The sequence below is a fragment of the Schistocerca gregaria genome, chromosome 2, assembly GCF_023897955.1.
Source record: "Schistocerca gregaria isolate iqSchGreg1 chromosome 2, iqSchGreg1.2, whole genome shotgun sequence".
Classification (NCBI taxonomy): Eukaryota; Metazoa; Arthropoda; class Insecta; order Orthoptera; family Acrididae; genus Schistocerca; species Schistocerca gregaria.
The window spans coordinates 833,571,834-833,597,675 of NC_064921.1; the positions used below are offsets into that span (position 1 = coordinate 833,571,834).

Genomic DNA, 25,842 nt, shown 5'->3' on the forward strand with positions numbered 1-25,842 from the left:
GCTTAAAACAGGCCGCTGAACAAAGAAAAATAGTTGATTGATGTGGTACTAATGTATAATTAGGCGAGACGCATTGTTATTTTTATTGTATCAATTACGAGGTCTGCAGTATGTCTTTAAAATTTTCTACGAAATTCCTATTTCTCAGATCAGTTTTTTTAATTAAAACGGCGCAGGGATTCTTTGTACAGGGTGCGGCAGCGTTCATAGCGTAATTTGACTTGCGTAGTACAATGACGTACTGCAGGAATGCGCGCCATCACGTGCCGCATTCGTGTACTAATGAGCTGCCATTTCGAGTGTGACAGTGATATGGAGCGGTGGAGTGCACAGCATCGTGCCTTTGCTGTTGAAAGTTATTTCAGGAATAACGACTCTGTTATTGCTTCCCAGCATTTCGGCAGTATTTCAACTTGGGACGTAATGGGAAAGTTCCAGACGGACGGACCATTCTGAGGTCGGTACGTGCATTTCGAATAACAGGTTTTGTTTGCAATGGAAAATTGGGTAGAAGTGAAAGAACTGTGCGGACACCAGAAGCCGTGGAAAATGTTCGTGCTGCACTATTGCGTAGCCCAAAAAGATCTGCTCGTCGTCATGTGCAAACTGAGCATATCTCCGATCGCTCAGTGAGCAGAATATTGCACGAAGATCTCCATTTTCACTCATATAAGCTGCAGATTATCCAGGAAACTAGGCCTCACGATTGGGTTTCACGCTAAACATTCTGCTTACCCGTGCGTGGTCTCCTTCACCAAAATCCACAAATGTTGCACACCATTATGGTGTCAGACCAAGCTCATATCGAGTTATGTGGTTCAGTGAATAAACAGAATATGCGTTATTGAAGTGATGTAGACCCACATGAGCTGCAGATCAAGCCCTTGCACAGTTCTCGTGTCATAGTGTGATGTGGAGTTGCTTCCTTTGGGATTATTGGCCCATACTTATTTGAGGATGACAGCAGTGTGGCTGTAACAGCCACCAGTGAACGCTACCTAAGGATGATGCAATACTTCGTTCTTCCCCAATTAGGTGTGGTCGATGTGGATGTGGAACAATTATGGTTTCAACAAGCCAGAATTTGCAAGGATTTCTTGCGACAGACATTTCCCGGTAGAGTAATTTCCCGTTTTGGTGACATTTCCTGGCCGCCTCGCTCACCTGACCTTTCGTGCGCAGACTTTTTCCTTTGGGCCTACCTGAAGCAAGAAGTGTTCCAAACACGTTTTGCTACCATTCCTGAATTGAAGGATCGCATCAGAACTGCCGTCGGCAGTGTCCCAGGGAATACGTTACGCCGAGTTAATGGAAATGAATGTGTTGTGCAGAGGGGGCATCATTTGACAAGAGTCACATTCAAAAAGTAATACACGCAGTGGACAATGACTTAAACATTAGTAAATGGCATACCTTTAACTATTAATTGACATAAGAGGTAATAAATAAATTACAGTTACTGCCTGATGGTGTGTTTTTAATATCCTACTATGATTGCTGCCGCACCCTGTGTATGTTTGTAAATTTCCCGCTCCTCTAGGGTACCCATATGGCGGCCTTTATCGATTCTGTGCAATAATTGTAAATTGTCCTCTGTATTCATCTAGTACAGCTTTTATAGGCTGACGACGGAATTAACATTACGATATGGTAACAGGTAACTCTCTACAAATGTGAATCATTAATAGTATTATGATCTGTGGTTTTAGTAATGAGTCACATCCCTGTGTTATAAAAAAATTAAAATCCGTCCGAACAGGCCTTGGAATGCCCAACGGTACCGACCGACCGCCTTTTCATCCTCGACTGTTAGGTGTCACTGAACCGGCCGCAGTGGTCTCGCGGTTCTAGGCGCGCAGTCCGGAACGGCGCGACTGCTACGGTCGCAGGTTCGAATCCAGCCTCGGGCATGGATGTGTGTGATGTCCTTAGGTTAGTTAGGTTTAAGTAGTTCTAAGTTCTAGGGGACTGATGACCACAGCTGTTAAGTCCCATAGTGCTCAGAGCCATTTGAACCATTTTGTCACTGATGTGTATATGGAGGGTCGTGTGGTCAGCACGCCGCTCTCCCGGCCGTTGTCAGTTTTCATGACCGGAGATGCTATTTCTCAGTTGGCCTCACACCCAGCTTGCCAACAGCGCTCGGCAGACCCGGACGGTCACCCATCCAAGTGACAGCCAACCAGTGTTGCCACTGCGGCAAGGCCATTGGCCCGCTGTATTGGTACACTTTTATTTTCAGCGTATAATTCATGATTTTATATGTCGCTGAACATGGTGCTGTGAATGTCTTTATGAGAGTATGCAACATTTTATTATGTGTGTGTTGTTGTTAACATTTAAATCAGTTAACAGATTCGTGATAGTTTAAGCCTACAATGTTACTTACGTATTATTGTAGGTCATTTATAGGAACCCAGTGATGGTCAGATGACTGAAACTGCCGCTGCAAATAAAGGATTTTACCAGTAGCTCAAGGCAATAATACGACATTTTTCAATCATATCTTGGTAGCTTGTATGAATATTAAAAATTCAGATGACAAGCCGGTCCTGACCAAAGAAGGGAAAGCTTAAAGGTGGAACGAAAAAACGTACATAAGAGACCCAAGCTTGAAGAAAGTATTTAAATAAGAATGGTAAGAAGATACAACGGTGCATGCATTACGACGAGAAGGATTTCATAATGCTCTGAAAGACTAAAGACGCAACAAGGTACTTGGAATAGACCACATTCTCACAGAATTATTGTGTTGGTTAAAAACAGTCTTGGTCGCAATTATTATTTTTTTATTTTTCAACGACGCGTTTCGCCTTATTTAGGAATCTTCGGTTATCTTTTCTAGATGGACGCGAGAGGCACCAAGATCTACATAAAGCGTTCCCGTTCACAGGAGCGAGTAACAGTAAGAAGGGGGCTCAGGTAGTAAGCAGCGTCGCCACATATGGACTGGAAGAGTTTCTATAGAATTGTTGTGATACTCGGGAGAGCCAGCTGTGAAAAAACTATTTCATCTGGTACGCAAGATGAATGAGGCTGTCTAAATATTCTCGGAATTAATCAGGAATATAATAATTCCAAAGAAGGCAGGTGCTGTCAGGTGTGAATACTACTGGACTATCAGTTTAGTATCGTAAGTCACGCTCGTAAAATACTGGCACGGATTAATTAGAGAAGAATGGAAGTTGGATAGAATTCGATCTTGCGAAGTACCAGTTTGGGTTCAGGAAGAGTGAAGGGACGCATGAGGCAATACTGACTTTTCTAGAAGATAGGCTGAAGGAAGGCAGACCTACGTTTTTAACATTTGTACATGCAGAGAAAGTTTTTCGACAATGTTGACTGAAATTCATTCTTTGAAATTCTGAAAGTGGCGGGGATAAAACGCAGTGAGCGAGAAGTTATCTGCAACTTGTACACAAACCATTCTCTAGTCGTAAGAGTAGAGGCACATGAAAGGGGGAGCAACAATTGAGAATTTACTGAGACAAAGTAGCTTCTTCCTGCTGCTACTCAACTTGTGCATTGAGCAAGCAGAGACGAAGCCCCAGGAGAAATTTGGAAAGGGCAACAAAGTTCAGCGAGAGAAATAAAAATTTTATGGTTTTCCACTCACGTTATAACTGTCAGAGACAGCAAATGACTTCGAAGAGCAGTTGAAAAAAATGCATGGTGTGTTGAAAAGAGGTTGTTCGATGAAAAACGGAAAATTAAAGAAGGACAACACAATATAGTGAAATTAATGAGGCGTTGCTGGAGGAAGTAGATTGGGAAAATGAGACATTACAAGTAATCCTTTAGTGATTTGGGCAGTAAAAAATTGATGAGGGCCACAGTAGAACGGATATACTCGTAAAATGCATACTGCTTGCAGCCAAAAATGCATTCTGCAAAATAGTGATTTGTTAACATCGAGAATTAATTTAAAAGTTGGGAAAACTGTGGTGGATCTAATTTCTCTAAAGTGTAGCGTTATACGTTAGTGAAACTTGGGCGATAAGGAGTTTTGGCAAGAAAAGAAGTTTTCAAAATGTCGCGTTGCAGAGGAATGCTGAAGATTACATGGGTAGATCGAACAGCGAGTGAGAAGGCACTGAATCGTATTAGGGGGAAAAATATGGCAAAACTTGACCAAAAGAACGCATCCCTTGACAGGGCACGTCCTGAGCGATCAGCGAATTTTCACTTTGGTAAGAGGGAATGGTACGGAAAAACAGTAATGGAGAGGGAGCACAGCAAGCAAACAGTGTTTTCGTTATAATGGCAGTAAATTACGGTATTAATTAGGCGAAGGGGAACGTACTATAGGTTGGCTATTGGCGGAGCATTAAGTCATGACTAATCGAGCAACTGATACCAGAGCTTCACGGCATTGTTATGCGTAGCACTTCATTTTGAGAGCATTCCAACCATAAAATCCGTTAAGAACGTCAATCATTTCATAGGCAACGGAGGACTAACGTGCCTGCGAGAGAAATTGTCACTACTCTCCCTGTAAGCAAGATGAAGGTACGTACAAAAGTGGTGAAACCTGATTAAAAAAAAAAAAAAAAAGTGATTCTCTGCGGAGTATGTACCTCTGCCGGCCGAGTCAAAAGTCGTTGTTTTTTTTTTAATTTTAGGCAAAACAAGATTCTACATTTTATTTAAAGGCTACCCATCTCTCTAATTTCACTAGATTCTCAATCCCAATAATGAAACGCTGGAGCAACTACCTGTGTCTCATTATATATAATTACGTGTCATTCGGTTAATTAGTATCCCGCCAAAGCACATTTCTCAGATTATAATAATCGTGTGTGGCTCACTATGTGTCTCATTACATATAATTACGTGCCCTTCGGTTAACCAGTACCCGCCAACGCTTATTTCTCAGGTTATAGTAATCGTGGGTGGCGATGGCTTTCAACATATTTGCCTTGAACGGTGCTAATCGTCTGGCCATTATACGCTTTCCCACAATGGCAAGAGATTCTGTAAACACCTGGATTTCTCAGTCCTCGAACATCTTTATCTAATCCAAGGACAGAGCTTCTTGGCTGGCAGAGGAAACAGATTTTTAACATTATATCTTTTGAAAACCGTTTCTGTCTTTTAAGATAACGCTACAAGCGTATGGCAGGAAAGCAATCGATGCAATACATACATTTCCTACTGGTTAAGGCGAAAGTCCGTGTCATCGCTCTGCTTGAACACAATCTTGAGATCTCCTAGTTTTTGTGGCAAGGTTGCCAAGCCGTGCTTGAAACATTTCCAAGGTCCCCCTGTACATCAGGCTCCCATCATCTTCCGTGTACACTAATTTTTCCAGAAAAGGCAGTTTTCTAATCCTTTCAATCTCCATTGTGAACTTGTTGTGTTGTATAGGCAATTATAATAATCCAGGGAACGGTTAGGGATGTCTGGTCCATGAGTCTACACCAAAAACTTCGGACTGATACACCTCCAAAAAGAGATACATTTATAAGCGTCCTTCCCAGTGACTTTTCTTCAAACTATCCCATAAAAAGGCAGGAGACTATGGGAGATAATCTATACCCACAGACACTCTGTCAGATGACTGCTTGATTTGGCAACAGGTCCTACAAGAATATAATGAACTAACACGCCGAGCAAGTTTATGAAGTTACACCAGTTGAGTGTGTGTGTGTGTTTGTGTTTGTGTGTGTGTGTGTGTGTGTGTGTGTGTGTGTGTTTGTGTGTGTGTGTTTGTATTCACTTGTATATATGTGTGGGGTTTATGGACGGTCAAAGGTGAGATTACGAGGATAATGTTCGACACAGGGTCAGGGTAGTGTAAGGAGGGATGTTGTGACTTTTTTTTGTATAATCTTGGGCAGTTTATAAATGCAACTTATGATGCGAGTATTAGATGGAAAATTCGGAGTAGGTATTAAAATCCATGGAGAAGAAATAAAACCTATGAGGTTCGCCGATGACATTGTAATTCTGTCAGTGACAGCAAATGACTTGGAAGAGCAGTTGAACGGAATGGACAGTGTCTTGAAAGGAGGGTATAAGATGAACATCAACAAAAGCAAAACGAGGATAATGGAATGTAGTCGAAGTAAATCGGGTGATGTTGAGGGAATTAGATTAGGAAATGAGACACTTAAAGTAGGAAAGGAGTTTTGCTATTTGGGCAGGAAAATAACTGATGATGGTCGAAGTACAGAGGATATAAAATGTAGACTGGCAATGGGAAGGAAAGCGTTTCTGAAGAAGAGAAATTTGTTATCATCGAGTATTGATTTGAGTGTCAGGGAGTCGTTTCTGAAGGTATTTGTATGGAATTTAGCCATGTATGGAAGTGAAACATGGACGATAAATAGTTTGGACAAGAAGAGAATAGAAGCTTTCGAAATGTGGTGCTGCAGAAGAATGCTGAAGATTAGATGGGTAGATCACGTAACTAATGAGGATTCAGAAGGATGTAGGTTGCAGTAGGTATTGGGAGATGAAGAAGCTTACACAGGATAGAGTAGCATGGAGAGCTGCATCAAACCAGTCCCAGGACTGAAGATCACAACAACAAGATATTAGATGAAGGATAAGCACGTTAGTGAACGGAACCTCACCAACTTCGTCTCATGTTTTGAGAAGAATGAAGGGTAAGCACGGTAGTGAAGGGAACCTCACCGACTTAACCTCATATTTTGGAAAGAAAAGAAAAGTACTTTTGCAAGATCAGTCCCAGCAATCGATCCTATGTGAAAATCTGGACTATTATTAAGTTAGTGGTTTCGGATTTGCAAATTAATCTCCTCCACACGTACACTGTGACAAAAGTCGTGGGATATCTTCTAATATCGTGTCGGACCTCCTTTTGGCCGGCGTAGTGCAGCAACCTGACGTGGTCTGGACTCAACACGTCGTTGAGTACCAGGGAGACATATTGAGCCATACTGCCTCTAAAGCCGTTCATATCTGGGAAAGTGTGCCGGTGCAGGATTTTGTGCACAAACTAACCTCTCGATTAAGTCACATAAATGTTCGATGGGATTAATGTCGTACGAAATAAGTGGACAGATCATTCGCTCGAATTGTTCAGAATGTTGTTCAAACCAATCGCGAACAATTGCGGCCCGCTGACATGGCCCATTGTCGTCCACAAAAGTGCCATAGTTCTTTGGAACATGACGTCAATGAACGGCTGCAAATGGTCTCCAAGTAGCCGAACATACGCATTTCCAGCCAATGATCGGTTCATTTGGACCACATGACCCAATCTACTCCTCGTAAACACACCCACACCATTATGGGCCCACCATCGGCTTGCACAGTGCCTTGTTGACAACTTGGCCCCGAGGCTTCGTGGGGCCTGCGTTACACACAATGTGACAACCAGTGTGAGCCAATGGTTAAAAGCTGGACTTTCAAAATTCGTAACTGCGTACTGTCTGAATTATGGACCAAATTTTCGTGCGGGATGTATTACTGTGCTTGATAGCGTGTAAATGTGCTTTTTTTTCTCCTAAAAATATGAGGGCAATTTGGTGACGTCTCCTTGTCGGTATAATCACGTCAAACAGATAGCAAAACGAAGCGGTAGAATATTATTAATGATGACTACGGGAAAGCTTCTCTTCCCATAACTGCTTCCCCCTATCTCCAGATAGATAATCACTTAATTGAAAGACCTTCCCGTCTCCTTGACAGCGGTAACATCAGAGGACAGAATATACAGCAGCTCTTTCAAACGGAAGCTTTTGCAGAATTAGCGACATGGAGGAAGGGCATAAACAAGTAACACAGAGGCAGAAAGTGATGTAATTTTTATATTAATGACCTCTAAAATGCAGGACAGCCGTTACAGAGTGGCACAGTACAAGTCCAAAATGCCAGATTGTCTGTAGTAATCAACGTTCCTCTACGAAATTATAAATATTTAAAAAAAGAATACGATAGGTTAGCAAAAAGTTCAAACATCCCATAGGGAGTTATAACAGGTGAAAAGAGTGGGAAACAGTTCTGAGAGAAGAACGGGAGACATGATATGAGCCATAAGGGTGAACGAGATTCGAATGGAAAGGGGTAGGATCTCCGGCAACCCTTTCCAAAACAGCATTGGACCCGAACAGTGTCGGCGGTACCCGCGTGCGTCCTCGAGCGACCCAACCAGATCATTATCGTAATATGGGAACGAAGTTTTTCGCGATGGCAGTCATATATAAAACATTCTCGGTATTCTTGCCGCGTCAACTCTGGATAAAATCTCGAGCTTTCGACCATTACCCCCGTCGTCGTCGTCAGGAGCAGACAGTCTTCACTGCTGCTGCAGTAGCATCTATATAGCCCGAAGACGGCTTCTGATTGTCCCATGCCTCCACGTACTGCGATTCTGTTATCAAGGAGGCTGTTGAAATAAGAATGAGCCAAAAGAACTTTAACCGCGATAGCGGATACTATCTGAGCTGTTCATGGAAACGAGCGCTTGATGCAGAGAAGCAGCAGAGACGTTCCTTCCAATTTTTTACGTTCAAACGGAAGCGGTGGCGCCACCGGCGCACACATTGACACCGTGTGCGACGGCAGTACGTAATCGCCGACCAATCAGAAGCCATCTTCGGGCTATATAGAGGCTACTACAGCAGCAGTGAAGGCAGTCAGCTACCGACGATGACGATGCAGGTAATCGTCGAATGCTCGAGATTTTATCCAGAACTGACGCGGCAAGAATATCGAGAATGTTTTATTTATAGATCCTTATCGTGATTACTACGAACACAATGATGCACTGCAGAACAAGTTGCTAGCTTAGATCACACTTCTCCCATATTTCTGACGAACAATCTAAATCAAAACGGCGGCCAAGAGAGCCTGCGTCAGAGTTAGTTGGTTAGTTACTTGTTCCCTAGATCATTTTAACACATTGGCTTACTAACATCTTTCCCCATAGATGACCTCATATTTACTGTTTAAACTTACGAAAACGAGACTATTTTGTCTTACACACTTTTCTCAAAATTATACAACTTTTTGACAGAAATTCTTTGTAAATCGTCTTTACTATTTATTGAAGTGATGAGGAGCAAAAATAATAGTGTTTCAGAAGCGATCGATAGTTTGGACAAAATAATACTTTGTAGTACGTACATTCCTTTTCAAACACCCTATATTTTAGTCCTGCTGATGCAACTACACTTAAAACCAGTTTCTTTTATTTTTTATTTTTTTCTACAAGCTACAATTAAAAAAAATAGAAATGCTTCTGTGAAATAGCCTGTATTGTTTAATAACGTGTAGTAAAGGTATGGCCGGCCGCGGTGGCCGAGCGGTTCTAGACCCTTCAGTCCGGAAGCGCGCGACTGCTACGGTCGTAGGTTAGAATCCTGCCTCGGGCATGGATGTGTGTGATGTCCTTAGGTTAGTTAGGTTTAAGTAGTTCTAAGTTCTAGGGGACTTATGACCTCAGATGTTAAGTCCCATAGTGCTCAGAGCCATCTGAACCAAAGGTCTGTTGTGAAAATGGACATCACTATTCTTCTCAAATTGATGGATTGTTTATGACGAGATTCACTAGGAAATATACACCCTACGACGAAAAACGACATACCACGTAGGAATTATCCGAATGGGAAGAAAGTTGATAGACGTGGTTTACATTCACAGACAAACAAAAAGTTATTATTTCAGAAAAATTGGATGGATTACTGAAGAGGAAGAACTTCACAAATTAACTTCACAAACTGTACAAGTCAGTAGCGCGTTGGTCCACTTATAGCCCTTCTACATCCAATTATTCCGCTTGGCGTTGATTGATAGAGTCCATGGATTTCTTTCTGAGGTATATCGTGCCAAATTATGTCCAACTGCTGCGTTAGATCGTCAAAATTCCGAGATGGTTGGAGGGTCCTGTCTATAACGCTCCTATCATTCTCAATTGAGGAGACTACCTCGCTGACCAAAGTGGGGCTTGGAAAGCACGGAGGCAAACACTAGAAACATTCGCCGTATGCAGGCGGGCGTTATCTTGGTAATATGTAAGCCCAGGACGGCTTGCCATAAAGGGCAACAAATCGTCAATGTACCACTGTGCTGTGCTGCAAGGGTGCAGCAGATGACAACCAAAGGGGTCCTGCTGTGAGAAGAAATGGCGGCCCAGACAATCACTTCTGGCTATCGGGCCGTACGGCGGGCGACAGTCAAGTTGGTATCCCAGTGCTGTTTGGGCGCCTCCCTAGAGACGTCTGCACTTGTCACCGGGGCTCACTTCGGAGCGGAACTCATCAGTGAAGACAATTCCAATCCAGACAATGACATTTCAGGCCGGAAGTGCCCGACATCACTGCTAACGGGCTTCCTGGGGTACAGATGACAACGGTAATCGGCGCGAGAGCTGCTGTGAGCTCAGCCCCCTTTCTGTGTGCCGTCTGTTAATGGTCCGTTACGTACCAGTTGCACGTCGAATCGATGAAAATGACTAATCAGAGGTACTGAATGCCTCTCTGACGACTGCTCGATTCCCACGGTCCATCGTCTCTCCATGTCGACTGCTTCCTTCTTGACACTCTGCTTGGCTATTGTTCACCCTTACCGGCGAATATCGTCGAATAATGGCATCGCTCCATTTAAATGCCAAGCGATTCGCCAAACACTCCAACCGGCTTCTTTTTGCCCAACTGTGAGTCATATCTCCAATGCTTACATCCTCGTATATTCTTCACACTTCTGTCAATGTTTCCAACATTGTTTGAATAACTCTGCAGTATTTTTTGCGTTCTTTTTGTGATGTGTGATCCAAAGCTGTTGTGTGTAAACGCATCGATTTCATAAAATTTGAGTTTTCTAATACTGTAACATGATGTACACAATCAAATGTCTTGAAGAGAATACAAAAAATACCAACTGTCGATAATTTATTACTTAAGCCTTGTAATATTTTGTGACTGATTGTATAAACAGCATTCGCAGCTTACAACTCTTCTAAAATCCAAACTACTACATGTTAAGTAATTTGAAACTGCCCTGGAGTATATTATTTTTTGGCGAGTATCAAAATTATTGTAACCTTATGTTCTGACAGTGTACTTCAGCAGCTTATCAAAGGGTGGAGAATATCGAGCAAAACTGATTTTGCACGAGAAATTTGCATATTAAATTTTGCGACACATTTAATAGAGACATAATCGTCTCGTGATTGCGGTCATTGGATTCATAGCTTCCCCTTCCATGTTAATCTGTAATTTGTAATTTATTTATGAAGGTTTTATTAGTGACTAGTTTCGAACATTTTAGGTCATTTCCAAACCATTTCCTATATTAGAAGGTACAATGTTATTAATAAGACATGATATGCAAATTTTCAAACTGTTGTGTGCACAGTTTACGAAATGCAAAATTTTCAAACATTTTGTGCGCACAAGTTACAGTAGTGCAATAAATCTTTTATGAGATACGTTCATAATACATTCGTTTTTACATCAGTTCATTGTAACTAATGTTATATGACTGTATTAGGACTCTCTCGCAATATTCAAAATTCGTTACTCGTTTTTAGTTCTTTATAAATAAAAATTTTTGAACACCTTCAGTTGTTTATTACGTGCTCATACGCTCTATCTCTCCAGAGGTGATAGTATAATAACTAAGTACGAAGATTCTGAACTGTAAAGGTTTCATACATTGTGACACTATACTGACGTGAGAAAAGTCATGGGATAGCAATATGCACATACAGGTATACAGATGTTGGTAATATCAAATACACCAGGTACAAAAGGGCAGTGCATTGGTGAGGTGATGTTTGTACTTAGGTGAAATGATAACTTACGTGAAAAGATTTCCAACTTGATTATGGCTGAACGATCGGAATTTTGAAAGCAGGATGGCAGTTGGAGCTAGCCGCATGGGACATACGATATCGGAAAGCGGTAGAGATTTCAATATTCCGAGATCCACAGTGTCAAGACTGTGGCGAGAGTATCAATTTTCGGGCATTATCTCTTACCACGGGCATCACAGTGACCGACGGCTTTCACTCGAAGCCCAAGAGCAGCCGCGTTTTGCATAGTCACTGCTAACAGAAAACTAAGCAGCGTGAAGCAACACCAGAACTGAATGTGGGATGTACTACGAACGTATCCGTTAGGACAGTGCCCCGAAATTTGACGTTAATGGGCAATGGTAGTAGATCGACTGACACGAGTGCCTTTGCTAGAAGCCTAACGTCGCCAGTGAGTGAGGTGGCGCAGTGGTTAGCATACTGGACTCGCATTCGGGGGGACGCGACGATTCAAACCCGCGTCCGACCACCCTGACTGAGGTTTTCTGTGATTTCCCTAAATCGCTTAGCCAGATGCCAGGATGGTTACTTTGAAAGGACACGGCCGACTTCCTTCCCCACCCTTCCCTAATCCGTTGGGACCGGTGACCCGCTGTTTGGTCCGCTCCCCTAAATCAACCAACCAACCATTACGTCGTCTGCAGCGCCACTTCTGGGCTCGTGACCGTATCGGTTGGAGTCTAGACAACTGGAAAATCATTACCAGGTCAGATTAGTCGAGATTTCAGTTGGTAAGAGCTGATGGTAGGTTTCGAGTGTGGAGCAGACCCCACGAAGTCGTGGACCTAACTTGTGAACAAGGCACTGTGTAAGGTGGTGGTGGCTCCATAACAGAGTGGGCTGTGGTTACACGGACTGGACGGCCCATCTGGATTTTGAACACTTGGAGACCATTTGAAGTCACTCATGAAATTCTTGTTCCCAAACAACGATAAAATTTTTGCGGATGACAATGCGTCATGTCACCGTGCCACACCTGTTCGCGATTGGTTTGGAGAACATTCTGGACAGAATGACATTTTCACTCTGCAGCGGAGTGTGCGCTGATATGAAGCTTCCTGGCAGATTAAAACTGTGTGCCGGACCGAGACTCGAACTCCGGACCTTTGCCTTTCGCGGGCCAGTGCTCTACCATCTGAGCCACCCAAGCACGACTCACGCTCTGTCCTCACAATTTTACTTCTGCCAGTACCTCGTCTCCTACCTTCCAGACTTTACAGAAGCTCTCCTGCGAACCTTGCAGAACCAGCACTCCTGAAAAAAAGGATATTTCGGAGACATGGCTTAGCCACAGAGAATGAGATTTTCACTCTGCAGCGGAATGTGCGCTGATATGAAACTTCCTGGCAGATTAAAACTGTCTGCCGGATCGAGATTCGAAAGTTTGGAAGGTAGGAGACGAGATACTGGCAAAAGTAAAGCCATGAGGACGGGGTGTGAGTCGTGCTTGGGTAGCTCAGATGGTAGAGGAATTGCAAAGGTCCCGAGTTGGAGTCTCGGTCCGGCACACAGTTTTAATCTGCCAAGAAGTTTTAACATTCTGGACAGTTGAAGCAAATGCTTTGGCCTGCCAGATCGCCAGACATGAATCCCGTTGAACATTCACATTACGTAATCGAGAGTCAGTTCGTGAAAAAACTCTTCCACCGGCAAATCTTTCGCAGTTATGGACGACTGTAGAGGCAGGATGGGTCAAGTTTTCTGCAGGGGAGTTCCAACGACTTGTACATGCCACTTCGAGCTGCTGCCCTACACCGGGCAAAAGAATGAAAGCCATCACTTAAAATCAGATGTGTATGGAGTAATCACGATAGCGACCTGGCCGCGTCGCCAGAGAATGCACGTGGCTACAGCGATCGCCGATACTATGCGAGTCCGCAGTTCGCTCTGTGAGCCGAAGATATTTTCGAAAGATTTGCCGTGCATGGTGTCCTTTCCATTCATACGGTCAAACCATGTGCCTCCTCTTCCTTTCATGCTGTTTTCCAATTACTGCTTCCTAGGGGAGGGATGAACGTTTTTCTTCCGTATTACGACAGACAAACTGGCATTGCGGACTGGTGGTGTGCCACTGTGTAATGGCAGTCTAACAGTTAATAATATGTTCCGGGCTATCATGCCGTGACCGAATCGATTTCACCCTATAACGTTTCGTTCCCATCAGCGGAGGATATTTTCAGTGAGGATAGTAGCTTCCTGGAATGTCCGATTCACACCATGGCTCGCTGTGACTACAGCAAAATTCCGCTTCCGTGCAGTGGCGTGACGTCACATGTTTTGAATACCGAGCGCCATTGGCCATTGTCGACTGCCGCCGTCCGCTGTTGCTATCACGCTGTGGCGAAACCAAAAGTTTTCCAGCCCTTCATTAAGGCCGCTACTTGAAAAAGTGAAACATTGGGGTAATCTACAAACCCACCCGGAAGATACCAAATCACTTACAATCGGCCAAGGATTCTTGCCAACCGCTGGAAAAAAAGCAGGAATTTATAGGATTCCGTGTAGTTGTAGGAGATGCACGCGGGTACTACAAAAAGGACAGTCAAAAAACTACTAGAAGAGCTCCAGGACAATTGCAGAAGAGGGGAGAGTGACAGTTCAGCGGGTGAGAATATGTTTACTCAAGTATTGGCTGTCACAAATGGATACCATAAAAGGTTGTTCAGAGAGACCATAGAGATTATATAAAAAAAAAAAAAACAAGAATTTCAAGAGGAAAGAGGAGGGTGTGAAATTGAATGACATGTGGATTCCGTTGCCGAAGAAGATGTGAACCAGTCTTCCACCATGGGGTGACAGCAAACAGCGGACGAGGGCAGTCGACAACGGCCAATTCCACTCGCGTATTCCAAACACGTGACGTCACGCCACTGCGCGGTAGCTGCAGTTAGTAGCGAGCCAGGGTGTGAATCGGACATTCAACCAAGCTACGATCTTCCTTCAAAAAATCCTCTGCAGATGGGAATGAAACGTTTGATTTTAAGGTGAAATACATTCGACCACGGCATAATAGCCCGGAACATTTTATTAGTTGTGGATTTCCGGCTGTGAATGTTTACAGTTTGCAAAGGCTTTTGTGTTTATGGTTCATTGAATAGAAACATAACTTGTTCCACGTCAGTGTTAGACTTGAATAGAATTGAATCTGTGACTGGATTTTGTATTTAAATAACTCTGTATGAGGAATTTCATAATGTATTACTGAAGTTAATTTTATTTTCCAAATTGTTAGTACACGACACTTTTGGTGTTTTAGTAAATCATGCTGCGAGTGAGCAGCTGAGAGTGTCCTTATCTGCCAGCAGTTCCGCACATTTTCTACAACTATTCCGTTTCATGACTGTATTTCGAGTATATATGTAGATTCATTAAGAATCTGTGTTTCCTCTACCTTCCGCGGCCTTCTTTATGTTTAACGTTATATTCCTATGTTTCTTTTCCATTCCTCCTCTCTTTAAATGACGTATTAAATGAATGTGTCTGTGTATTGGTCTGTCAAAGTGTTTGACCGTGGATGTAGTTAAACTTAGTCAGTCAACCCCCCCCCCCCCCCCCCCCCCCCCCCCCGGTTGAAGCTGGCAAGCTGTGGAAAGGCTTTTTTCTAGCCACTTCGTAGCTACCTATGTAGATCCCGATTTTGTTAGCGTGCTCAGGCACTCGTTACCTTGATGAGTTACGTCGCTCGTGAGTGGTCTACAATAGCTTTAGTATGGTGACTTTGTGTGTTTCAGCCTAGCCGAAGTATTAATCCATTTCTTTCACAGCCTTCGGTCTTGTCAATCATGTCGTGTAGTTTATTCAACATAGGGAGTGCTCGGCTTAGGCCATTACTCGACTTTCGTAGATAGTTGCTTTGTTCAGAACTTAGGAATGTGGAAAAGTAGTGGACGACCTGTGCTCGGCTTCAGCTAGCATTCTTGTCTTTTCAGTGAGCATCTGCTTCTGTTTTTGTTTCTTGCGTTATTATTCTATTCTTATTAACTTCATTTTGCTCTGCAATTTCTAAGTACCTTTGTCTGGTCGAATCTGTGTGTTTCTATGTCATTTAGAGAGCCTTCAGTTCTGTGGCTCTGTTTTATTTTGCAATAAATTTCCAATTTTGTTTGGAGCAACAAATTTTTCAATATTCCATTGTCTTGCTTGTGTAACTTGGACCACGCATTGAAAAACGAATGAGTGCTCAGGTCCTCGTTTGTCAGTTTCCTTCTGTACCGTTAGGCTTTAAACTAATTTCGATTCTCGTTTGTGTTAATTCCGATTTATGTTTCTGGCTGTTCGCAACGTTCAGTGACTCTTTCCCCTACGTGACTGTTCTGTGTGTACGAACCACTGGGCATGGCTAGTCCATGGTTGAGATCGTGAATATTATAGTGTAGTTTTATGTTGGCGGTTTCTTGTCTGTTCATTAGTTACACATAACTGGTAGGAATATGCCTTTTTGTCGACTACACTTAATTATGCTGCATGCTTTAACACTTCTCGGCTCTCTTTTTTTCTGTGTCTTGCTACTGTAAATGTGTAAACATGTGTGTTGTACCTGCCCATCAAACTATCTGTATTTTAGAACTTATAAATTGTTCATGGGTCCATGAAGCAAGCATTTCATTAATTTTTGACTCATCTGCTTAGTAAATGAGGAGCCAGGAACTCACTATGTTCTAATGTAAGTGTTTCGTGCTCTCTTTATAAATCCTGGAATTAATAAATGTTCAGTCCAGTTTTAATTGACTTTTAGTCTATCGCTAATAAATTATCCAATGAATACCAGTCTATATTTGTTAGGATACATCCTACGTCCTTTTCTTTGGCAAACAGCCCCATTTATTTCCTTTTTTAAAGCTAGAGTACTCAATCCTCGTAAAATTTGCGATTGCAGTTGGTTCCCGTTCGCAGCTCCCACCAATCTGGTGTTGTCAGTTTAAGTTATAAAACAGGATATTTTGTACGTATTTTGTATGAGACATATCATTGTAGACCTTATCAATTTGATTAAATAGCGCATGAACTATGAGGGTCGTTCCGAAAGTAATGCCTCCTATTTTTTTGTGGTGACTTTGGATGTCCGCGCCAGACGCCGTTGGTGTAGAGCTAATGCTTTAACCTTCCTCTCTCACTTGAGGTGGTTCCGTTGTTCTGCGGTAGTTGGCGCCAGCAGAGGAGTGTTCCAAAATAGAGGCGTATATAAAACTGCGATGTGTGATTGAATTCCTCACTGCTGAGGAAACTGTCCGATTGAAATCCTTCGACGCGTGCTAAAGATGCATGGAGATGATTCAGTAGACGTGAGCAATGTGAGACGATGGGTAGGGCATTTTCAAGATGGTGAAAAGGGAGTGTAGGACAAGCGACGGCCCAGTCGACCCCGCACAGCTGTCATCTCTCGCAATGAAGAGCATCTTGATCATCTCGTCCGTGCTGATCGGCGGATAACGACAAGAGAGACGCGTAGATAACTGAATGTCGGCTGTAAGGCCTTGGAAACAACTTTGGAATGTCTTGGTTATCACAAAGTCTGTGCGAGACGGGTCCCGCGGATGCTTACAGAAGAACAAAAAAGTTATCGAATGGAAATTTGTCGGGACGTGCTGGACCAATATGAAGCTGAAGGTGACAATATTGTGAATAGCATCGTCACCGAAGATGACACTTGGTGTCACCACTGCGAGCCGGAATCCAAAAGACAGTCCATGGAATGGCGACATGCGTATTCTCCGCCACAGAAAAAATTCAAGACACAGCGGTCTGCAGGTAAAGTAATGTACATAGTATTTTAGGTTAACCAAGTGTGGTTCTTTTGGATGTCCTGGAGCCAGGAGAAATTGTTCATTCAGTACGCCACAAGACGACACTGACTAAACTGGAAACCCTAATTTCCAGCGTAAGGCCAGACAAGAAAAGCAATTTTCACATGCGACATGGTAACGCCAGGCTCCACACCAGTTTTGCGACCACAAAACTCATTGCAAAATTCGGCTGGACTGTCTTAACGCATCACAATTTAGCGCCTACCGACTTCCATCTCTTTGGGACTCTCAAAGATGGTCTACGTGGCGAGCATTAACAAGACTCGGATGCTGTTGTCAAAGCTGTAAGGAAGCCGTTAGCTTCAGCTGGTTCCGAGTTTTACAAGCGAGACCTGGTTCATCGTTGGCAAAAGTGCATAACGAATGGTGGTGACTGTAAGGAATAATGACAGTCTGTAGCTCGAATATTGCTCTATTTAGATGTGCCATTGAATTTATGTATCTCATTTAATTTCCATGAATAAAACTGGGAGGCATTACTTTCGCAACGACCCTAGTATAAATTATGACTTATTTTGAATAAAATATCGAGTTGTAAAACTTACGATGTTTTAGTAACAATGTGTTCTAGGATTAAGTAGAAGAAAGAAAACTTTATGCTGATCCTAGAGGCAGATTGGTTACATGGTTAGTGATATGCGTAAGCTGTTAGTCAAACACTCTCAGCCTTCCGCAGATCCCAAAAGAGACACTGATTTAGAATGTGCCCTAGATTTCGTTCACAGAGGCGTACCCTCTGATCGTCGATTTTCGATCGATAATTGTTGAACTAAGAGAGTAAGGTGCTTTGGAGATATTTTTCAGTTTATCTCCGAAATTTATTAAGTGATTCTACCACTGGCTCGGTTTAATCTACCATTTTGATTAATTTAAGTGATCAGTCAGCTTTTATGCAATTTCAGTACGAACAACAATCTTTTATAAGACAAAGTGGTTCAAATGGCTCTAAGCACTATGGGACGTAATATCTGAGGTCATCAGTGCTCTAACTAACCTAAGGACATGACACATATCCATGCCTGAGGCAGGATTCGAACCTGCGACCGTAGCAGGAGCGCGGTTCCAGACTGAAGCGCCTAGAACCGCTCGGACAAATCGGCCGCTTTATATGACAAATCAGATAAGTATCTATGTTTCGAACAGCTATCTTTTAGTATATGTCGAACCATCGATACTCTTTCTTTGTTCAGAACGAGGTCGCGCAGTGCATACTGGACTCGCATTAAGGAGGGCGAAGATTCAAATCCACGTCCTGTCATCCTGATTTAGGTTTCCTGTGATTTGCCTAAATTGCTTTAGGCAAATGCTGGGATGGTTCCTTTGAAAGGCCACAGCCGATTTCCTTCCCCACCCTTCCCCAATCCGAGCTTGTTCTTCATCTCTAGTGACTTCGTTGTCTGCTATTTTTTATTTTTATTTATTTATTGTTCCGTGGTACCAAATTAACGAGAAGTCTCCATGGTCATTGAACGAGTCAATACATGAAATTATAACACGATAGTAGAAACAGATAAAATGAAATATAAAGAACATATTCAGGCGGAAGAACCCTGGAGATACTAAAAGGTATCAGATAGATTATATAATGGTAAGACAGAGATTTAGGAACCAGGTTTTAAGTTGTAAGACATTTCCAGGGGCAGATGTGGACTCTGACCACAATCTATTGGTTATGACCTGTAGATTAAAACTGAAGAAACTGCAAAAATTTGGGAAATTAAGGAGATGGGACCTGGATAAACTGAAAGAACCAGAGGTTGTACAGAGTTTCAAAGAGAGCATAAGGGAACAATTGACAGGAATAGGGGAAAGAAATACAGTAGAAGAAGAATGGCTAGCTCTGAGGGATGTAGTAGTGAAGGCAGCAGAGGATAAAGTAGGTACAAAGACGAGGGCTGCTAGAAATCCTTGGGTAACAGAAGAAATATTGAATTTAATTGATGAAAGGAGAAAATATAAAAATGCAGTAAATGAAGCAGGCAAAAAGGAATACAAACGTCTCAAAAATGAGATCGACAGGAAGTGCAAAATGGCTAAACAGGGATGGCTAGAGGACAAATGTAAGGATGTAGAAGCTTATCTCACTAGGGGTAAGATAGATACTGCCTACAGGAAAATTAAAGAGACCTTTGGAGAGAAGAGAACAACGTGTATGAATATCAAGAGCTCAGATGGCAGCCCAGTTCTAAGCAAAGAAGGGAAGGCAGAAAGGTGGAAGGAGTATATAGAAGGTTTATACAAGGGCGATGTACTTGAGGACAATATTATGGAAATAGAAGAGGATGTAGATGAAGACGAAATGGGAGATACGATACTGCGTGAAGAGTTTGACAGAGCACTGAAAGACCTGAGTGGAAACAAGGCCCCCGGAGTAGACAACATTCCATTAGAACTACTGACGGCCTTGGGAGAGCCAGTCATGACAAAACTCTACCAGCTGGTGAGCAAGATGTATGAGACTGGCGAAATACCCTCAGACTTCAAGAAGAATATAATAATTCCAATCCCAAAGAAAGCAGGTGCTGACAGATGTGAAAATTACCGAACTATCAGTTTAATAAGCCACGGCTGCAAAATACTAACGCGAATTCTTTACAGACGAATGGAAAAACTGGTAGATGCAGACCTCGGGGAGGATCAGTTTGGATTCCGTCGAAATGTTGGAACACGTGATGCAATACTGACCTTACGACTTATCTTAGAAGAAAGATCAAGAAAAGGCAAACCTACGTTTCTAGCATTTGTAGACTTAGAGAAAGCTTTTGACAATGTTGACTGGAATACTCTCTTTCAAATTCTAAAGGTGGCAGGGGTAAAATACAGGGAGCGAAAGGCTATTTATAATTTGTACAGAAACCAGATGGCAGTAATAAGAGTCGAGGGGCATGAAAGGGAAGCAGTGGTTGGGAAAGGAGTGAGACAGGGTTGTAGCCTCTCCCCGATGTTATTCAATATGTATATTGAGCAAGCAGTAAAGGAAACAAAAGAAAAATTCGGAGTAGGTATTAAAATTCATGGAGACGAAGTAAAAACTTTGAGGTTCGCCGATGACATTGTAATTCTGTCAGAGACGGCAAAGGACTTGGAAGAGCAGTTGAACGGAATGGACAGTGTCTTGAAAGGAGGATATAAGATGAACATTAATAAAAGCAAAACGAGGATAATGGAATGTAGTCAAATTAAATCGGGTGATGCTGAGGGAATTAGATTAGGAAATGAGACACTTAAAGTAGTAAAGGAGTTTTGCTATTTAGGAAGTAAAATAACTGATGATGGTCGAAGTAGAGAGGATATAAAATGTAGACTGGCAATGGCAAGGAAAGCGTTTCTGAAGAAGAGAAATTTGTTAACATCGAATATAGATCTATGTATCAGGAAGTCGTTTCTGAAAGTATTTGTTTGGAGTGTAGCCATGTATGGAAGTGAAACATGGACGATAACTAGTTTGGACAAAAAGAGAATAGAAGCTGTCGAAATGTGGTGCTACAGAAGAATACTGAAGATAAGGTGGATAGATCACGTAACTAATGAGGAGGTATTGAATAGGATTGGGGAGAAGAGAAGTTTGTGGCACAACTTGACTAGAAGAAGGGATCGGTTGGTAGGACATGTTTTGAGGCATCAAGGGATCACAAATTTAGCATTGGAGGGCAGCGTGGAGGGTAAAAATCGTAGAGGGAGACCGAGAGATGAGTACACTAAGCAGATTCAGAAGGATGTAGGTTGCAGTAGGTACTGGGAGATGAAGCAGCTTGCACAGGATAGAGTAGCATGGAGAGCTGCATCAAACCAGTCTCAGGACTGAAGACAACAACAACAACATTCAGGCGGTAAGTAGTAAGTTTAAATAAAGAAAATCAACAATGTAACACTGGAATTTGCTTAATTTTTCAGCTCTTCCAGGAGCTCCTCGACAGAATGTTGTGGTTGTTGTGGGCTTCAGTCCTGAGACTGGTTTGATGCAGCTCTCCGTGCTACTATAACGTGTGCAAGCTCAAAAATGTTCAAATGCGTGTTAAATCTTATGCGACTTAACTGCTAAGGTCACCAGTCGCTAAGCTTACACACTACTTAACCTAAATTATCCTGCGGACAAACACACACACACACACACACACACACACACACACACACACACACACACACACAAACACACACACAGGCGCGCGCGCGCGCGCGCGCGCGCGCCTGTGGCAGTACTCGAACCTCCGCCAGGACCAGCCACACAGTCCATGACTGCAGCGCCTAAGACCGCTCGGCTAATCCCGCGCGGCCTGTGCAAGCTCCCAGTACCTACAGCAACCTACATCTTTCTGAATCTGCTTAGTGTATTCATCTCTTGGTCTCCCTCTACGACTTTTACCCTCCACGCTGCCCTCCAGTGATAAATTGGTGATCCCTTGATGCCTCAGAACATTTCCTACAAACCGAGGCCCTCTTCTAGTCAAGTTGTGCCACAAACTCCTCCCCAATTCTATTCAATACCTCCTCATTACTTATAAGATCTACCCATCTAATCTTCAGCATTCTTCTGTAGCACGACATTTCGAAAGCTTATGTTCTTGTGCAAACTATTTATCGTCCACGTTTCACTTCCATACATGGCTACACTCCATACAAATACTTTCAGAAAAGACTTCCTGAGACTTAAAGCTATATTCGATGTAAACTAATTTCTCTTCTTTAGAATCGCTTTCCTTGCCATTGCCAGTTTACATTTTATATCCTCTCTACTTCGACTATCATCAGTTATTTTGCAAATAGCAAAACTCATTTACTACTTTAAGCGTCTCATTTCCTAAACTAATTCCCTGTGCATCACCCGATTTAATTCGACTACATTCCATTATCCTCATTTTGCTTTTGTTGATGTTCATCTTATATCCTCCTTTCAAGGCACTGTCCATTCCGTTCAGCTGCTCTTCCAGGTCCTTTGCTTTCTCTGACAGAATTACAATGTCATCGGCGAACCTCAAAGTTTTTATTTCTTCTCCATGGATTTTAATTCCTACTCCGAATTTTTCTTCTGTTTCTTTTACTGCCTGCTCAATATATAGACTGAATAACATCGGGGATAGACTACAACCATATCACACTCCATTCCCAACCAGTGCTTCTCTTTGATGCCCGTCGACTCTTATAACTGCCATCTGGTTTCTGTACAAATAGCCTTTCACCCCCTCTATTTTATTGCCGCCACCTTCAGAATTTCAGAGGCAGTCTTCCTCGTTCTTCGTAAAACCTAGGTGAAACGTTCGCTAAGGTGAACGTGTGTGCGTGTGAAACACAGGAGAAGAGTATGGGGTGTGTCGCCTCACCGACGCAGAGCTCCCTGGGCCGCAGGCGCAGCTCGTCGCCGGCGAGGCAGCCGGCGTGCCGCAGGTGGCAGAGGCTGGGGTGTAGGGCGCCGTCCGAGGCGCACAGCCATGCGTCGCGCGGGCCCGCGGGCGCCGGCGGGCAGCTGAAGCGGCAGGCGCAGCGCGGCCGCTGCTCCTCGTCCAGCTCGCACGTGGCGCCCAGGTCGCAGCGCACCCCGCGGCAGCCGTCCCCGGCCGCGGGAGAGGCGCCGCCGCCGCCGCCGGCCGGCGAGGACGTCGTGGGCTCGCTGCCTGCGGGCGCGCCAAGCACAGCCTCTACACGCGCCGCCTTCGTGTTCGTCTTTGTACGAGCAGGTGATAAAAACGCGGAAACACCACAGACACGACACATCAACGTGACTAATACACTGTAGCACCACCGCTGGCATTCGAAACATCTTCCAGTCGCCTCGGAATCCATACAGATTATAAAGATGGATTTAGGTATATAGGGTGAGTTTTTCCAACTCTGCGGTTGATCGATGAGAGGACACGGGACAAAAAAGGACTAATGAACTTACACTACAGCCCATTAAAATTGCTACACCACGTAGATGACGTGCTACAGACGCGAAATTTAATCGAAAGGAAGAAGATGCTGTGATATGCAAATGATTAGCTTTTCAGAGCATTCACACAAAGTTGGCGTCGGTGGCGACACCTAAAACGTGCTGACATGAAGAAAGTTTCCAACTGATTTCTCATACACAAACAGCAGTTGACCGGCGTTGCCTGGTGAAACGTTGTTGTGATGCCTCGTGTAAGGAGCTGAAATGCTTACCATCACGTTTCCAACATTGATAAAGGTCGGACTGTAGCCTATCGCGATTGCGGTTTATCGTATCGCGACACTGCTGCTCGCGTTGGTCGAGATCCAATGACTGTTAGCAGAATATGGAATCGATGGATTCAAGAGGGTAATACGGTACGCCATGCTGGATCCGAAAGGCCTCGTATCACTAGCAGTCGAGATGATACGCATCTTATCCGCGTGGCTGTAATGGATCTTGCAGCCACCTCTCGATCCCTAAGTCAACAGATGGGGACGTTTGCAAGACAAAAACCATTTGTACGAACAGGTCGACGAAGTTTGCAGCAGCATGGACTATCAGCTCGGAGACCATGCGTGCGGTTACCCTTGACGCTGCATCACAGACATGAGCGCCTGCGATGGTGTACTCAACGACGAACCTGGGTGCACGAATGGCAAAACGTGATTTTTCGGTTGAATCCAGGTTCTGTTTACAGCATCATGATGGTCGCAACCGTTTTTGGTGACATCGCGGTGAACGCGAATTGGAAGCGCTTATTCGTCATCACCATACTGGCGTATCACCCGGCGTGATGGTATTCGGTGCCACTGGTTACACGTCTCAGTCACCTCTTGTTCGGACTGACGGCACTTTGAACAGTGGACGTTACATTTCAGATGTGTTAAGACCCGTGGCTCTATCCTTCATTCGATCCCTACATTTCAGTAGGATAATGCACGACCGCATGTTGCAGGTCCTGTGCGGGCCTTTATGGATACAGAAAATGTTCGACTGCTGCCCCGGCCAGCACATTCTCCAGATCTTTGATCAACTGAAAACGTCTGGTCAGTGGTTGCCGAGCAACTGGCTCGTCACAATACGCCACTCACTACTGTTGATGCATTGGGGTATCGTGTTGAAGCTGCATGGGCGGCTGTACCTGTAGACACCATCCAAGCTCTGTTTGACTCAATGCCCAGGCGTATCAAGACCGATATTAGGGGCAGAGTGGGTTGTTCTGGGTACTGATTTCCCAGGATCTATGCACCCAAATTGCGCGAAAATGTAATCTCATGTCAGTCCTAGTATAATATATTTGTCCAATGAATACCCGTTTATCATCTGCATTTCATCTTGGTGTAGCAATTTTAATGGCCAGTGGTGTAGATGTTAATATGCAAGATCGTTACCAAAAACACCTGAGCATGCGAGTTATTTTAAAACGGCAATGTATATGGTGACAATCCTGTAGGAAGGATCCTGTTGGAAGGCTGGTGTACGAGTGCTATCCAGAGAAAAAAAAGATTGATAGGTCTCGAAATGGAAACCAGCGTGAAAGTGGAAACTATTTGCAACCTTAGCTACAAGTTCCTGGTACTTACCTCCATAGTCGCCGATCCGATTTAGACGTTTGTCGTAGCGTTGAACCAACTCTCCAATACCCTCGTTATAGAAGGCAGCTGCCACTGCTTTCTGCCACTTCTCTACGCTGGCCTACAGCTCGTTATCTGTGTCAAAATGTTGTCTTCATAGCCAGCGGTTCGTGTGAGCAGAGATGGAACTCATAGGGAGACAATTACGGGCTGTATTGTGGGTAATCAAACATTTCGACTAAAAAACGATGCAGAAGCATTTTCATTGCCCCTGCAGAATGCGGCTGAGTTTTGTCTTGAAGAAGAAAATGCACGACAGTCATGTTAAGTTGGCTGCATAGCTTCAGGCGACACCAGGCCCTCGTACTTGTTGACAGACACTATTGTTCTAGGTAGCTTTATGTGCTCTCTGTGTGCTCAGAACTAAAAAGAACGACGTAACGCGATCGACGGGCATACTAGAGACACTGCCCAACACACCTGAGCAAAACATCATCGGATTTTCACTGTGGTTTCCATTTCGCGACCGATCGTTCCTTACTTTCCAAATAACTGAGTGTAGTGTAGTTTAGTGGAGTGGAGTGCTGACCTGGGGGCGGCGGCGCCAGCGGCAGGCCCAGGCAAGGCCCGGCGTGCAGCACGGCGAGGGGCGGGCTGTCGGCGGGCAGGCGGCACGAGGCTCGCCGCAGCTCGCACTCACTGCGGTACGTCCGCCGGTCCGAGCCGCACACCGGCGAGCTGCCCTCGGAGCATTCGTGCGGGCACAGGCCT

At 43.8% G+C, this 25,842-nt stretch overlaps 1 protein-coding gene across 1 annotated transcript in view; it reads right to left on the minus strand.

Moving 5' to 3' along the window:
* LOC126336002 (agrin-like) overlaps positions 1-25,842 on the minus strand; it is a 1,245,461-nt gene that overhangs the window by 247,440 nt on the left and 972,179 nt on the right. The window contains exons 9-10 of the mRNA XM_049999480.1: positions 25,661-25,840; positions 22,908-23,198 (exon numbers count right to left, since the gene is read on the minus strand). Of these exons, the coding sequence (XP_049855437.1) occupies positions 22,908-23,198; positions 25,661-25,840 (471 nt within the window). The remainder of the gene's footprint in view (positions 1-22,907; positions 23,199-25,660; positions 25,841-25,842) is intronic.